Source organism: Colletotrichum graminicola (genome assembly GCF_000149035.1).
Source record: "Colletotrichum graminicola M1.001 genomic scaffold supercont1.25, whole genome shotgun sequence".
NCBI lineage: Eukaryota > Fungi > Ascomycota > Sordariomycetes > Glomerellales > Glomerellaceae > Colletotrichum > Colletotrichum graminicola.
In genome coordinates, this window is record NW_007361029.1 from 223,061 (window position 1) to 235,648 (window position 12,588).

At 46.9% G+C, this 12,588-nt stretch overlaps 3 protein-coding genes across 3 annotated transcripts; 2 read left to right on the top strand and 1 right to left on the bottom strand.

The window, feature by feature from the left end:
- Positions 1 to 1,216: 1,216 nt before the first annotated feature.
- Positions 1,217 to 2,545, bottom strand: GLRG_06564 (glycosyl hydrolase family 71; the record flags this gene model as incomplete). The annotated part of the gene is made up of 2 exons (XM_008097249.1): positions 1,217 to 2,470; positions 2,543 to 2,545. The coding sequence occupies 2 exons, from the start codon at positions 2,543 to 2,545 to the stop codon at positions 1,217 to 1,219; spliced, it is 1,257 nt and encodes a 418-aa protein (XP_008095440.1).
- Positions 2,546 to 3,823: 1,278 nt separating this feature from the next.
- On the top strand, positions 3,824 to 4,812 carry GLRG_06565 (LysM domain-containing protein; the record flags this gene model as incomplete). The annotated part of the gene is made up of 3 exons (XM_008097250.1): positions 3,824 to 4,046; positions 4,101 to 4,158; positions 4,212 to 4,812. The coding sequence occupies 3 exons, from the start codon at positions 3,824 to 3,826 to the stop codon at positions 4,810 to 4,812; spliced, it is 882 nt and encodes a 293-aa protein (XP_008095441.1).
- A 3,968-nt stretch (positions 4,813 to 8,780) lies between these two features.
- Positions 8,781 to 10,576, top strand: GLRG_06566 (beta-lactamase; the record flags this gene model as incomplete). Its single annotated transcript, XM_008097251.1, has 4 exons — positions 8,781 to 9,128; positions 9,166 to 9,316; positions 9,378 to 9,431; positions 9,486 to 10,576. 4 exons carry the CDS (start codon positions 8,781 to 8,783, stop codon positions 10,574 to 10,576), a joined length of 1,644 nt encoding a protein of 547 aa, XP_008095442.1.
- Positions 10,577 to 12,588: the final 2,012 nt, after the last annotated feature.

A 12,588-nucleotide genomic window follows, 5' to 3' on the forward strand; every position in this document is an offset into this window, starting at 1 on the left:
CTTATTGTTGCAGTGGTTGTCTGCACAGTTGCCCTCGCCGACCCAATGGCAGTTTGAGAGGGGGGGCGGCTTGTTCTTGCAGCAGTAACGATTTACCCTCGTGCCGAGCCCACACTCCCCTCTTAACTCTGCTGCTCGCGCAACTTCATCTTCATCGTCCGTACATTTTTCAGAGCTCCAATCCAGTACGTCAGCTTTGGGAAACACATGCAAGATTTCCGGCCAGGTACACTGACCATTTAGTCCAGCGGCATTGACTGGTCATTTCTTTGAAAGTCTTAAGTCCACAACAAAAGACTTTATGTCCACGGTTACATGCGCTGTCGTCGCTCTCTCCAGGGTCGCCTCCCCTCTTAGATTCGAAGAGAGTGACTTCTCCCATGTGGCATTGCCCGTTGCAGTCAAGCCCACCACCTCTCCAGGTGCATTGCATGGGGAAAGCGGTATTCTTGCAACAAATGGGACGACCCTGAAAAAATACTGATTAGTAAAAGGAAAACCACACATACTTTGGTACGCAGAACACAACTTACATAGCCCTTTGGACAAGAACCTCTGTCAAATGAGACACGTGTATGGCTGTCGCGGCAGCTGGATGCTTGCGGATTATCGAGGTCAACGCACTCGGGGAACATGTAGCAGTCCTTATCGAGGTGAGTCATCTCAATTTGGCCCACTGGAGGGTTGGTTTGCTCTTGCGATTCACCTCCGCCGGAGTCATAGGCGTCCTTGGGACATAAGCCCCTCGCGCAGCTGAAAGCGCAAAGACCATAATCCTTACCAATGCGGCTTATAGCCTTGGTCTCTTGAGTCGGGCTTAGTAGGTCAAGAGAGCCCTGGCTTGTACACTTGCATCTGGCAATCGGACAGAAGCTGTGGAGACAAGCGAAGTTGCAAAGGACTGCCCAGTCTCCTTCACCAGTGCCTGATCTAGAATTATTTATTATATCTTTATTTAGTAGGTAATAGCTTTTTTACCTATAGTAATAATCTTAGAGAAGCAAGCCCCGTAAAGACAAGCAAAATTGCAGAGCCCGATGTAGTTAGAGTTCAAGCCCTCAGCTGGAAATACTTCGCCAAGGATTTCTGGCGGCAGCTTGACCTGGAAGCCTGTAGCTCTGCAGACGCATGCTGACTTGGGACAGTATCCCCAGCCGCATGTGGCGCGGCAAAGAACGTCAAAGTCGTTTGCACCAGTACCTCTGATGCAGATTCCTCAAGAGATGGGGTTAACCGGTCTTGAGGCCTTGGAGGTCAAACCACCCCCAGCCCATGCGTCAAAGTCTTCTATACCGTTATGACAATCATTGTTGATTGCAGGGCCGGACTTCTCAGCAAGAAGGATATCCTTGCGCCATACTGCAATCTTAACATTGCCCGTTCGGCCGTTAAAGGGTGCACTTCCGTGGTACAGGCCAACGCCGCCGTCAGGGAAATCCCGTAGTATGCCCTGGGACTCAGCGCCTCCGATAGACACAGTGACCTTTACTGATTCGGTGGCGAGGACAGTGAAGAATACTGAGTCGTCGATGATATCGTAAGGCTGGAACTCCATCTGCAGTTGTGAAATAGTGTTGCCCGTTGTTCCACCCGTGTCGCAAGCTCGCTTAGGAGTAGGGCGGTACCAGAAAGAAACTCCCTCGTATGTGACAACTGCCTTGCTGTTCTTGTTTCGATCAATAGCAAACGGTAGTAGAACTCGCCAGCCATGATGATCGAGTGAGTACATGTAAGGGGCCTTGCCTGAATCTTTATCGAAAGCAACAAGAGCGTGGTCCCGAATTGGTCCGATGTGATGGCTTTCTCCGTAATCGTTCCATGAAATGATCTCAACGAATTCAGGCATAAGGGTGTTAACCTGGATCCAACGGTTAAACCATAGGTGATCGCCACGCCACATCCAATTCTTGTTATATCCAGGAAGATTGGTATAGAACCATGGGGATACAGGCATCATATATGGCTTGCCATTTAGAGCCTCAACATACGAGGCATCGACATAGGTCTCCATGTCCTGAGCTCCCCATGGCCAGCCGGCCCAGCTGAAGAGGCCACCTGCCACACCACCAGCTGCTCGTACAGCAGGACCAGCGCCTAAAGACGACCAATCCGGTACAAAAAAGCAGCCAGTTGCAGCCTTGATGTCGTGCCAATCTTCAGCCTGATCAGGGCCTTCAAAAGTCGAGACAAAGGGTTTTCCTTGGTGCCGGAAGTAAGCACTGATGGGGGCGTACTTTTTGATCCATGAGACTACCTCGTCTTTGGAGAAGGGGCCACGTCCAGCGTAGTCGAAAGAAAAGAAGAGCTTGAAACCCAGTGCCTCAGCGTTTGAGAAGGCATCTGCGATAGCTTTGGCATTCATCCGCTCGCCCCTGGCCATGTTGAGGGCGAAGGCATCGATATGGGCCTCTTGAGCCAATTTGATGTCCTCGACCCAGTCAGATGCTGAATAGTGTTCCGTATTGCCAACCTGCAAGGTAAGGAAATGTCAGTGATACACTGCTCCAGAGCTGATTTTCCGGCGAGGTTACGGCCAGCTCACCATGAAGTGGGCAAAAACAGCCCTTCCCAGAGCTTGATTTGCCCATAACAGGACTGACAGAAAAAGAAGTAATAGTTTCATCGCAAGTCTGGAAGAAGCGGCTTCGACGGGGAAGAGCGAGCTTTCTGCTAGGAAATGACAGCGAACGAGATCATATGGCCCAGCTACAAGCACGAAGAACACAGGGTGCCCTATCGTTTATCAACTTCAATCGATCAACGCTCCTGGCGCTCGTCGACTGGCTCGCTTCCCTTCATTTCTGACTTCTTTCTTTCATGATGACCCCTGGAACCCTGAGACCCTGAGTCTGCAAGCATCAACATTAGCATCCGCTTTCCCCATAACTCTGGAAACTAGAAAGGGACGAGTCCGGACAGATTGAGTCGGGCCTCGATCGGCCGACAGCAGCGAGGCCTGATGGCACATCCGTGATGGGCAAATACACTAGTGGTCTCGACTTTTTTTTTTGGCAGGGCTGCATTGGCAAGACTGAGGGTCGCGGTTGGAACAAGGTATCACTCCCTGCGTCAATGAATTTGATGGACTGGGTTTGCATCTTGGCAAACGGCGCTTTTGTGCCGTGATCTAGTCCGCTATTCAGAGGAAACCGCCTTGAAGATAGAACATAAAAGGGAGAGAGTCGCGCTTAACGTTATACAAGGACTAGACTGTTGATGTTCTGGGCACGACCCCTACCCGTCGGAAGCCAGCCAGTGGAGGCTTATCCGGATCCGTGCTCTCATCCACCTGTACCTTGCAGCTTGACTGACCAACAGATGCAGAAAACATCTTGTATGGACAACAACCAACAGAACACCCAATTGATGACTGACGCATCATTTCGGGTGATCCGGTAGCGATAGACCTTGTCGTAAATGAATCGAGCCACGTTCAGAACTTGGAGGGTAGGCCCGGCCCACCTGAAATCTGATGTGAAGAGCGGGCCTTACCCTCAACGTCGATTTGTCCAGGCTCCTTGTCATTAACACTCTGGTGTCCTTTCCTTGCCCGATCCAAGTTGGCCAGACTTTTCGGGGTTCTTTCCCCTCCTTCAACCTTCACAAACTTGAGGAATCAAGCTTCCCTCGTGTTCTCGCCGTTTTCACAATCAACTCTCTATGTGGAAGATAGTTCGTACAGTGGCCGGCTTGGCTGCGTTGCCGCTCAGTCAGGCCCAGCAGTTCCCACTCCGATCTGCTTCCTACGAGTCGTTCGGAATGACTCCAAAGTGTCTCGAAGCACTAAATACCGTCTTGGATTGCTCTACCTTGCTGATGAGTCATGTCAGGTCTGAGTAGGCCGCCTAAGACTCGAGTAGCATCTTGTCCACTATGCACTACTGACCTTACTAGATCTCCTCGAGTCGACCTTCTCGACGCCGCTGGGATTGAAGAGATATGTACCAAAAGCGGCAGAAACTCACTTTCAGACTTACATGCCAAGATTCGGAACGACTGTGATCCCAAAAAGGATGTCTTCGACCACAACTTAGTGCTATACCCTGGTTGGTAACTCCTCAGACATCGCTCGTATGTTACACCACTGACGCTGTTCGTAGCCACTTATATCGTGGACCGTTACATTTATGTTTATGACATCTCATGCTACAAACATAGGTGAGCGTTCATTCCCTTCCTCGCAACAGCAATGGTAGTTTAACGGTCGACAGGGAGACTGGAAATGCGTGCGACCACGTCCTTGGTGAGTGGCGCAACGATACAGATTCGAAGCCGAGCGAATGCGACGACTGTATTCTCGGGCCCATGCAGCTGGAGGTTAACTCGCCCATCGGCCACACCGAGGCCCGGGCCGACGAGTTCAAGACAGCCATCTCCAGCTGCAGCGTCAAGGGCTACGCCTACACAAGCCCGTCGCCATACGCCTCCAGTCAAACGTCCACCTCCTCCGTGTCCCCTACCATAGTCCCACAAGACTGGTCTGCGCAACGCATGTCGTCGGAATGTGCCACAACATACCGCGTCCAGGAAGGAGATACGTGCGAAAGCATCGCCGCCGCTCAACAAGTACCGAGCAGGGGACTCACGGAAGCCAATGACGAGCTCGATGGTTGGTGCGGTGGTCTCGAAGCCGGCCAGGACTTATGCCTGCCAACCAGATGCAAAGTACACCCATTGAAGCCCGAAGACTCGTGTGAGTCGTTGCTTGAGGTATATGGCGCAACGCAGAAGAGCTTAGCAGAGTGGAACCCAAAACTGTACATTCAATGCGGCACCTTTAATGTCACTACAGGCTACATCTGCGTAGGGTAAGTGGCGACTTCTTGGCATCTCGATGGCTGATACGACGAGTGTGCTAAACTATCCTGATAGACCCCCAATCATCGATATCAAACCTCACAATGCTTCGATAGTTATGACGAACAACACTCGACGATATGTTCGTTACCAGGGGAATTACTGAGTGGCACTTCACCACTAGGTCGCTGTCCTTACAGGGACAATACACCTGGAGCCAGAAAGGATCTACCCTCACAGTCAGATCTTTCTATTAATGGTACAGCCGAGATTTCATGGATTCAATGCTCCTCCAATATACCAGGCTTGGCACGTTGGAAGTGGAATGAAGAAGTGGATGAGATACACGTTCCCATGACTTTGTTTGAGAATGATTGTGACTTGTATTTACTTCCTTTTCTTTTTTGCCCTAAAAATACTTCAAGTTAAGTTATAGAATCTCCTTGTAAACTTTTTATTTTCAATCAGGATTGGAAATGCTCTTTAGGGGGTGCGATGTCAGCGTAAAAGGCGACGAATGGGGTCGGTCCACCACGCTGACGACGTTTGAGGTGGCGGCCTTGGTAAAGACAGTAACGACACTGTATGAGGAATCTTAGTGTCAGGAAATGTAAAAAGTCTACCACCACCGCGAAAAACGCACATGGGATGTTTAATCGTCAGCCGGTTCCAATGATACTATTGTTGCGATGCTTAATCGTTGGCGCAGCGCTCACAGAACATGTTGAAGTTCAAACACTTGAAGAATGCGTGTTACGTTACCTTCGGCTGACACTCAACGCCGGAGGTCAGATGTGCGTTACCGAATCAGCCACTTTTACCCCGGCATAGCCGCTGGGCAGCGCCGGGGCGGGCCTATCCGGTTAAATGAAGAAAAATAAGAATGAGAGTGGTATGGCACTTGCAGTAACCAACATCGATACATTTTTTTCTGCTTATGGCTAGACCGGATATATCAGCAATCCCCGTCTCCTTCGTATGTAGCGCCAGACCACAATCTAGGCAACAGGCGGTAGAAGATGTACCCTGGTTGAAGGTTCCAAGGGTAGAGCTAAGCTAATTCTTCCACGACAGAGGAAACATTCTTGGGGGGAGTGTCCGGCTTGGCCGCATGCAAAAATCTCTGCTCTGTGATCACCCTGCAGCGGCACAGCTGTAGGTGGCGTACGAAGCATTTGCACTTCGTAGTGTTAACCAACAGGCCAATGGGGTTGTTTCCATGGTCAGACTAGTGCCTGGCATATCCTTGCCCCTCCCAAGGCTTCCCGGCGTCTATGCTGGCTACAACGATATGGACCCGCTAGGCTTCCCTGTCTTCTCCATAGCGGGAGGATTTGCCAAGACAGTCATTCAAACCCACGACCTCTGTGACAAAGACTATGTTGGAACTTGTGGTGCCGTATATTCACGGAGGCTGGGCCAGCCAGAGAACCGAAGCCATATATATTACGGCCACGTGGCTCACCTCCTTTCTCTGTCCAGACTGGCGACTCTTTGCAAGCCCAGCACTCTCAATGGCTTCTTTTCTTCACACAAATCTGACCTCAAATGCACCGGAGATTTGGCGCGCATCGGAGCGAATAGGCTCTGATACCAACAGACTCCTAAGGATGTATACTTTGGTATTATTCGTAAGGGTAGGCATATCACCTGCTTTGGTGATAATAAACAAAAGTAGGAAGTTAGTGGTTGTTGTTATTGTTACTTGGTTGATCTAGATAACAGCATTATGTGCTGGCTGCCCACTTCGTGGGGCAAGGGTGGAGTAGATACTAATACCGGGCAGGCGGCTATTCACATGGCCCACCTGCTGCCCGGGCCGTATCACCCATATGGACCACAAGCGTCCATGGACGACAAGGCACGCACCAAGCAGTACAATCCAGCATACTGTCAAGCTCGGTATCATTTCTATGTAACATTAATTAAAGTACATTTCATGTCGTTTCTATCGCTCTAGCCCGCCATAAGCGGTCTCATTCTAATACAGAAGTATCACAATACGTATAACTTGATACACAGACCTCTAGCCTGTGCGACATCTTAATCCCTTTACACAGCAACAAATACCGAATTACAGAGATAAGTTGCCAAATTAGACTTTAGCGCGAATTAACTCGACAACAGTGTGGCTAGGGGGCGCTTAAACGTTAGCGACAACAGAGTCGTTGCTAGGCTGTGACTTAAGGCTATAGTGATTATAATACTTTTATATCTACTATCGAGTTCGTAGCAACTGGCCGATTCGACCCTAGAGGTTAGCGTATATTTTCTTCATTCGGAATAGACAGGTTTAGAGTAAGCCTTAACAGCTATGATTTCGGGACTTACAGTTTCCTCTTTAGGCAATTTCCCTAGGTCATCTCTTTTTACATATTAGCCTCGCCATCCTTGTCTGCCTTAACCGCTTAGCAGACGCCTGGCATATTAGCTATAAGCAAAGCAAATTAGAGACATAATGTATACGAATACTTTAAAGCAAGGCGTAGGTTAAATATTAACGTCCTACTGTCAAGTATTATGCTGCTAAGCTAGATTATTTAGTAGTATTTACTGACGTTGTCTAAGGTTAGGTTATTATTAGTATAAGTAAAGTTGACTAAGAGGGGTAGAGTCTAAGTTTAGTTGATTGATTCATTCCTATAGTTCTCACCTGCTCTTACTGATCCTTCGCAAAGCTCAAGATGTTATTTACCCCTTAAGTGTGATCTATCTCTGTCTGTTACTTAATATATTTTGCTTATTAAGCCATCAATCTTCTTGGCGATAGTTTGGTACAACCCATTCCCTAGAATTGCCACGACCAGAACAGGAGATTAGGATAAGACAAATTTTAGACAAATTTTTGATCACCATTTGTAAGAAGCATTTCTGAATTTCCGGCGCAAGGTACTTACTTCTCTTCTACCAGGTTGTGGCTTTCCTTACTCTACTCCAATTACTGCTGCCGAACGACCCCCTTATACGCCTTGTTTTGATCAACAATGTTCCTCCTCGAGGAACACCGCACCATTGCCTTCAAGCCTACATATGTGACATACATCTGTACATAGAGTCTAAGCCCCTCCACCGGGTCTATGAAATTGCTTTACAGATACAATTCAGCTTGATCTGAATAAATAGGATGACCTACAAGCCTTATTGTAGTTTGGCGACTTAAGCTATGGCCTAATCCTGCCATCTAACTTTTATAAGCCATCCGCAGTTATGCACATTGGTATAACCTGGCCACTTACTCTCGCTCTAATGATGCCGGGGAAGCTGACGATGTAGTAGCTACAAATGACAAGGTAATAGAACAAGGCCCCGACATCATTGGTTATTCACAGGGCACCGAGACACCGAAACCGTCGAGCGGTTCTCCCACCTACTTAATGTCGCCAGATAAGACATGTCAGTTGCCTAGAATATTCGGAACGTAAGCATTGTGTGTTTATGATGCTGGAAGCTGTTTCTATTAAAAGCTTCAGATACTGACAAGGACCGACTGAACTCACCACCACCCGAGACTTCGCAAGAGAAACGCGTTGCTCGCCCACAGCACAAGATACCAAATTGATCCAAGCGGTTGACATGTATTTTCCCCATTCAGGATGGACAGGCTTGGCAGTAAGCCCTAACGTGGCTAAGTGCCACTGGCAAGACTCAATACTCACTTCCTTTTTAGGAACATTCCCCAGGTCATCTCCCTCTAGATGGTAGGCTCACCATCCTTGTCAGCCTCAACCGCTTGGCGGGCGCCCGGCAGCTATGAGCCTACACTATCAAGTCAGAGGCACAATACACAAGCGTAGTGTAAAGCAAGGCGCAGGTCAAACAATGACGTCCTGCTGCCAAACATCACGTTCCGACGATGGATCATCCAGCAATACTTAAGTGACAGCGTCAAAGCCTCCAATTCATCACAAATTGCTTCACCACACTCGCCTGTCTCCTCTATTATACCTCCAATATTCGACAATCACCCAGATATTCCGTCCCCAATGCTTCGCACCTTCGTTCTCAGCCTCTTGGCTTCCGCGGCCGTTGCCGCTGCCGCTGCTGCCAACGTCCCGACAGAAGAGGTCCCTCTTCTCGGCCCATCATTCCTCTCCAACTTTGATCCCACAGATTCCCAGCACATCTGGAATGCTACAGAGTCCTTCCCCAGGGTGATAGAAGCCCTCTTCGAGAGCGGCCAGCTCAACAAGACCGACCTCGTCTTCGCCGTCGACGTCTTTACCGCCGCAACGAACAAGTCCCTATATAGCTACTACCACGTTGGCGAGGACGGAAAGGCCGGGCTAACATCCGGCGAGCTCAACGATGGCACCATTGGACGCATTGGCAGTGTGAGCAAGCTATTCACGGCCTACGATCCTCGTCAAGGCCGGCGTTGAAGTCCTGGATCACCCTGTGATGAAGTACATCCCGGAGCTTCTGGGAAACTCATCTGACAATTCCTTCGGCCGAATCCGCTGGGACGGCATCACCGTCGGAGCGCTGGCATCTCACCAAGCCGGATCTGGTGGAGTGGATAGTTGGTTCCCATTTTCAGTCAATGGTTTACAGATCCCATGCTAACAAGGGAAGGGATCCAGGACTTGCCAGTCCAGACATGACCTTGGAGGAGCTTCAGACCGTGTCCCCTGAGGGTAAGCAAAGTGACTTCGTGTCTCCTAAGCTACATGGCTGACTCGCTGGCTCAGATCTCTTTGACTATATGAGCCGAAAGCGCCCTGTCATCTCCCCATACCGGACCGCCGTCTACTCCGATGGAGGATACTCTCTTCTTGGACAGGTGCTTGCACGTCTCACAGGACAGACCTACGCAAACGCCCTCCAGTCCATCATTCTTGAGCCCCTCGGTCTTGACGGGACGACCGCGGCCGCGCCCAACAGCACGAATACGAATTCGATTAACCGTGCACTTTACACGGAATCCTCTCTCTTTGGCGTGGACTTCCCCGTCACCGCATCCTCGGGCGGCATCTACTCGAACACGGCCGACCTCCGTGCGCTCGGGCTGTCTATCCTGAACTTGGAACTCCTCTCCGGCACCAACACCTCGCGGTGGATGAAGCCTCTTAGCGGTACGGGATCTTTTGTGGAACTGGCTGGTGCGCCATGGGAGATCGCCCGCCTCGCGATCCCGACGTCGGCCGGCTCGAACCGCACGCGCATCTCGGACCTGTACACCAAGGCGGGCGGCAACTCCGACTACACGTGCATCTTTGCCCTCTCCCTGGACCACGGCATCGAGTACTCCATCCTTGTAGCCGGCAGCACCGCCACCCCCGCCCGCTGGCCAATCCGCTACGCGGTTGGCGAGCTCTTCATCCCCGCCGCCGAGGCCGCCGCCGCCGACAACGCCAGGCTGAACCTGGCCGGTACGTTCGTCGCGGCGTCCGCGGGGAGCAACATGACCCTGGGCGTCGACGCGGAAGGCGCGGGCCTGGGCGTCGAGTCTGCCTCTATCGACGGCGAGGACGGGACCGCTGGGGCGTCGGCGCTGCGGCTGTTCCCCACCAGCTTGTATTCTAACTCCCGGTCCCTTTCCGCGCTGTACGGCAGCAGGGGAACGTTCAGCACGGCCTTCCGCATGGTTACCTACCCTGTGAAGCTGAAACCGCGGTCTCGCTCCGAGGGCGGCGCCGGGGGTTTGTTTGATAACTCGCATGTGTGGATGGGCTTCGACGCCCAGGAGGCGGTTGACGAGTACGTCTTCACCATCGAGGACGGGAGGCTGGTCAATATCACAAGCTCCTATACGCAGATGACGTTTATGAGATCGGATTGAGTGACGGGCAGGATGTTATACCTAGACACTTGGGACGGAAAGTTTCATAGAAGCGAATATTTTACACACGTATCTTGGTGCAGATATGGATACGCTGCTCTTAAGTTATCTAACTTCCTTCATCCTCGTTGTTTGTCACAGGTACTCGACCATACATAATACAGTGAGTGAATGCTGTACGGAGTACCTCAGGCCCTGGTATCTATCTAGATATAATTGTGGTAATGCTAAATGCACGACGGACTTTCTCAACAACTTGACAGGGGCGGAAACAAAGCTTCTCTTTAATTACCGGTCGATCCTAAAACAAGCTGTTGGTATCACAGGGATCGCGATTGTAAAGCAGTAATAGTTTGATTGACTACTAGTTGCTTGTTAAGATGAATTAAAAAAGAAGAAGAAGTTGTTGCTGCGGATATTTGTGGTGGTGTAAGTGAGCTGCTGAGGTAAGTCACGTAATAGTAAATCACGTAACTATAAATTAGCTCTACTATTAAATAGTTAAATATCCTAACACTAGTAACTTTCTAAAGTAAAGGAAAATTACTATAAATAGCCTAAATACTACCTAGTAGCTAAAAAGCTTAAAAACGTAATAAAATTAAAAGCCTAAAAGTATTTAATACTTTTTATTTATATAATCTATTATATAGCTTAAGAAACTTATCTTTTTATACTAATTTAAACTATCTTATTTCTAACTAGTTATTCTAGCGCCTTATTAGGTAATAATTTAGTAAATCTATTAGTAGGATTATTATTACCTTATATTTATTATACCTTATAGACCTTATATTACTTATATAACTACTAGAGGGCTATAATATTAATTATAAGCTTTTTCTTTTTTATAGTCTTAAGCTTAATAAGGTACTTATAAAGTAAGTATAAGTTAGTATAGAGGATTATTAGTATATATAGTAGCTTAAGGTAGTTAGTAATTATTATAATAGTTATACTAAGTGTATAAGTAATATTAGTACTAGTAACTATACTATAGATCTTAGAGGCTAGTACACTTTAGGTAACTTACTTATACTTTATTAAGCTAAAGTAAATAATATTACTAGTTATAGTAAATTTATTATTTATAGTAGTACTTATAAGTGCCTTATTAGTAAGAATAATAATAAATCCTAGCTATAAAGTAAAGTCCTTATTATTTATAAATAATTTATTTATAAAAATAAAAAGCTTTATAGATTTAAGGTTAAGTAAGTAAAATAATAAACTATAGTTAAGGTTATTTATTTATTATATAATATAATAGTTAAGTGCTTTAATCTTATTTATATTAAGTAATTAGTATTATACTATAATAAAGTAGTTAAAGTATGCTTTAGGCTAGTAGACTAATATAATATATATACTATAGGCTTATTACTTAACGTACTACTTAAGTGCTTATAGAGATTCTTTATTAATAGGTTAAAGTCTTTTACTTTAGCCTTTTTACTATAAAAGGAGCTTTCCCTTAGTAGTTAGAGATACTATACTACTATTAAAGGTAAGTAAGTTATTAATAATAAGGATTTACTTCTCCTTAGTAGTAAATATAGCCTTAGTAAGCTTATTAGCCTTATAGGTAGAGAAGGATTTATTTAAAAGGGTAATAGTATTATTAGTCTGTATACTAATAATCCTAAAGTCTAGGCTCTCTATATTAGTAATTAGTAGGTATAGATTAAAGGTTAAAGTCTTTATTTAAAGCTTTTCTCTATAGTAATAACTATATATTACTTACTAGTAAGTGCCTGCCTCTATAATACTATATAATAGCTTTACTACTTATATAATAGTGCCTTTTAGATAGAGGTCCTATATTTATAATAGAAGGCGTATAAGAATTATATAATTTAATAAGGTAGTTAACTATATATACGCCTAGGTAATATTATATAACTAAAGTAAGAAATTATTATTATTATAAATAAAGGATAAAGTAAAAGTAAGAATAAGGCGCTAGCTAGCTTACTAAATTATAAGTAACTAAGTAAGAATTACTTTTTTAC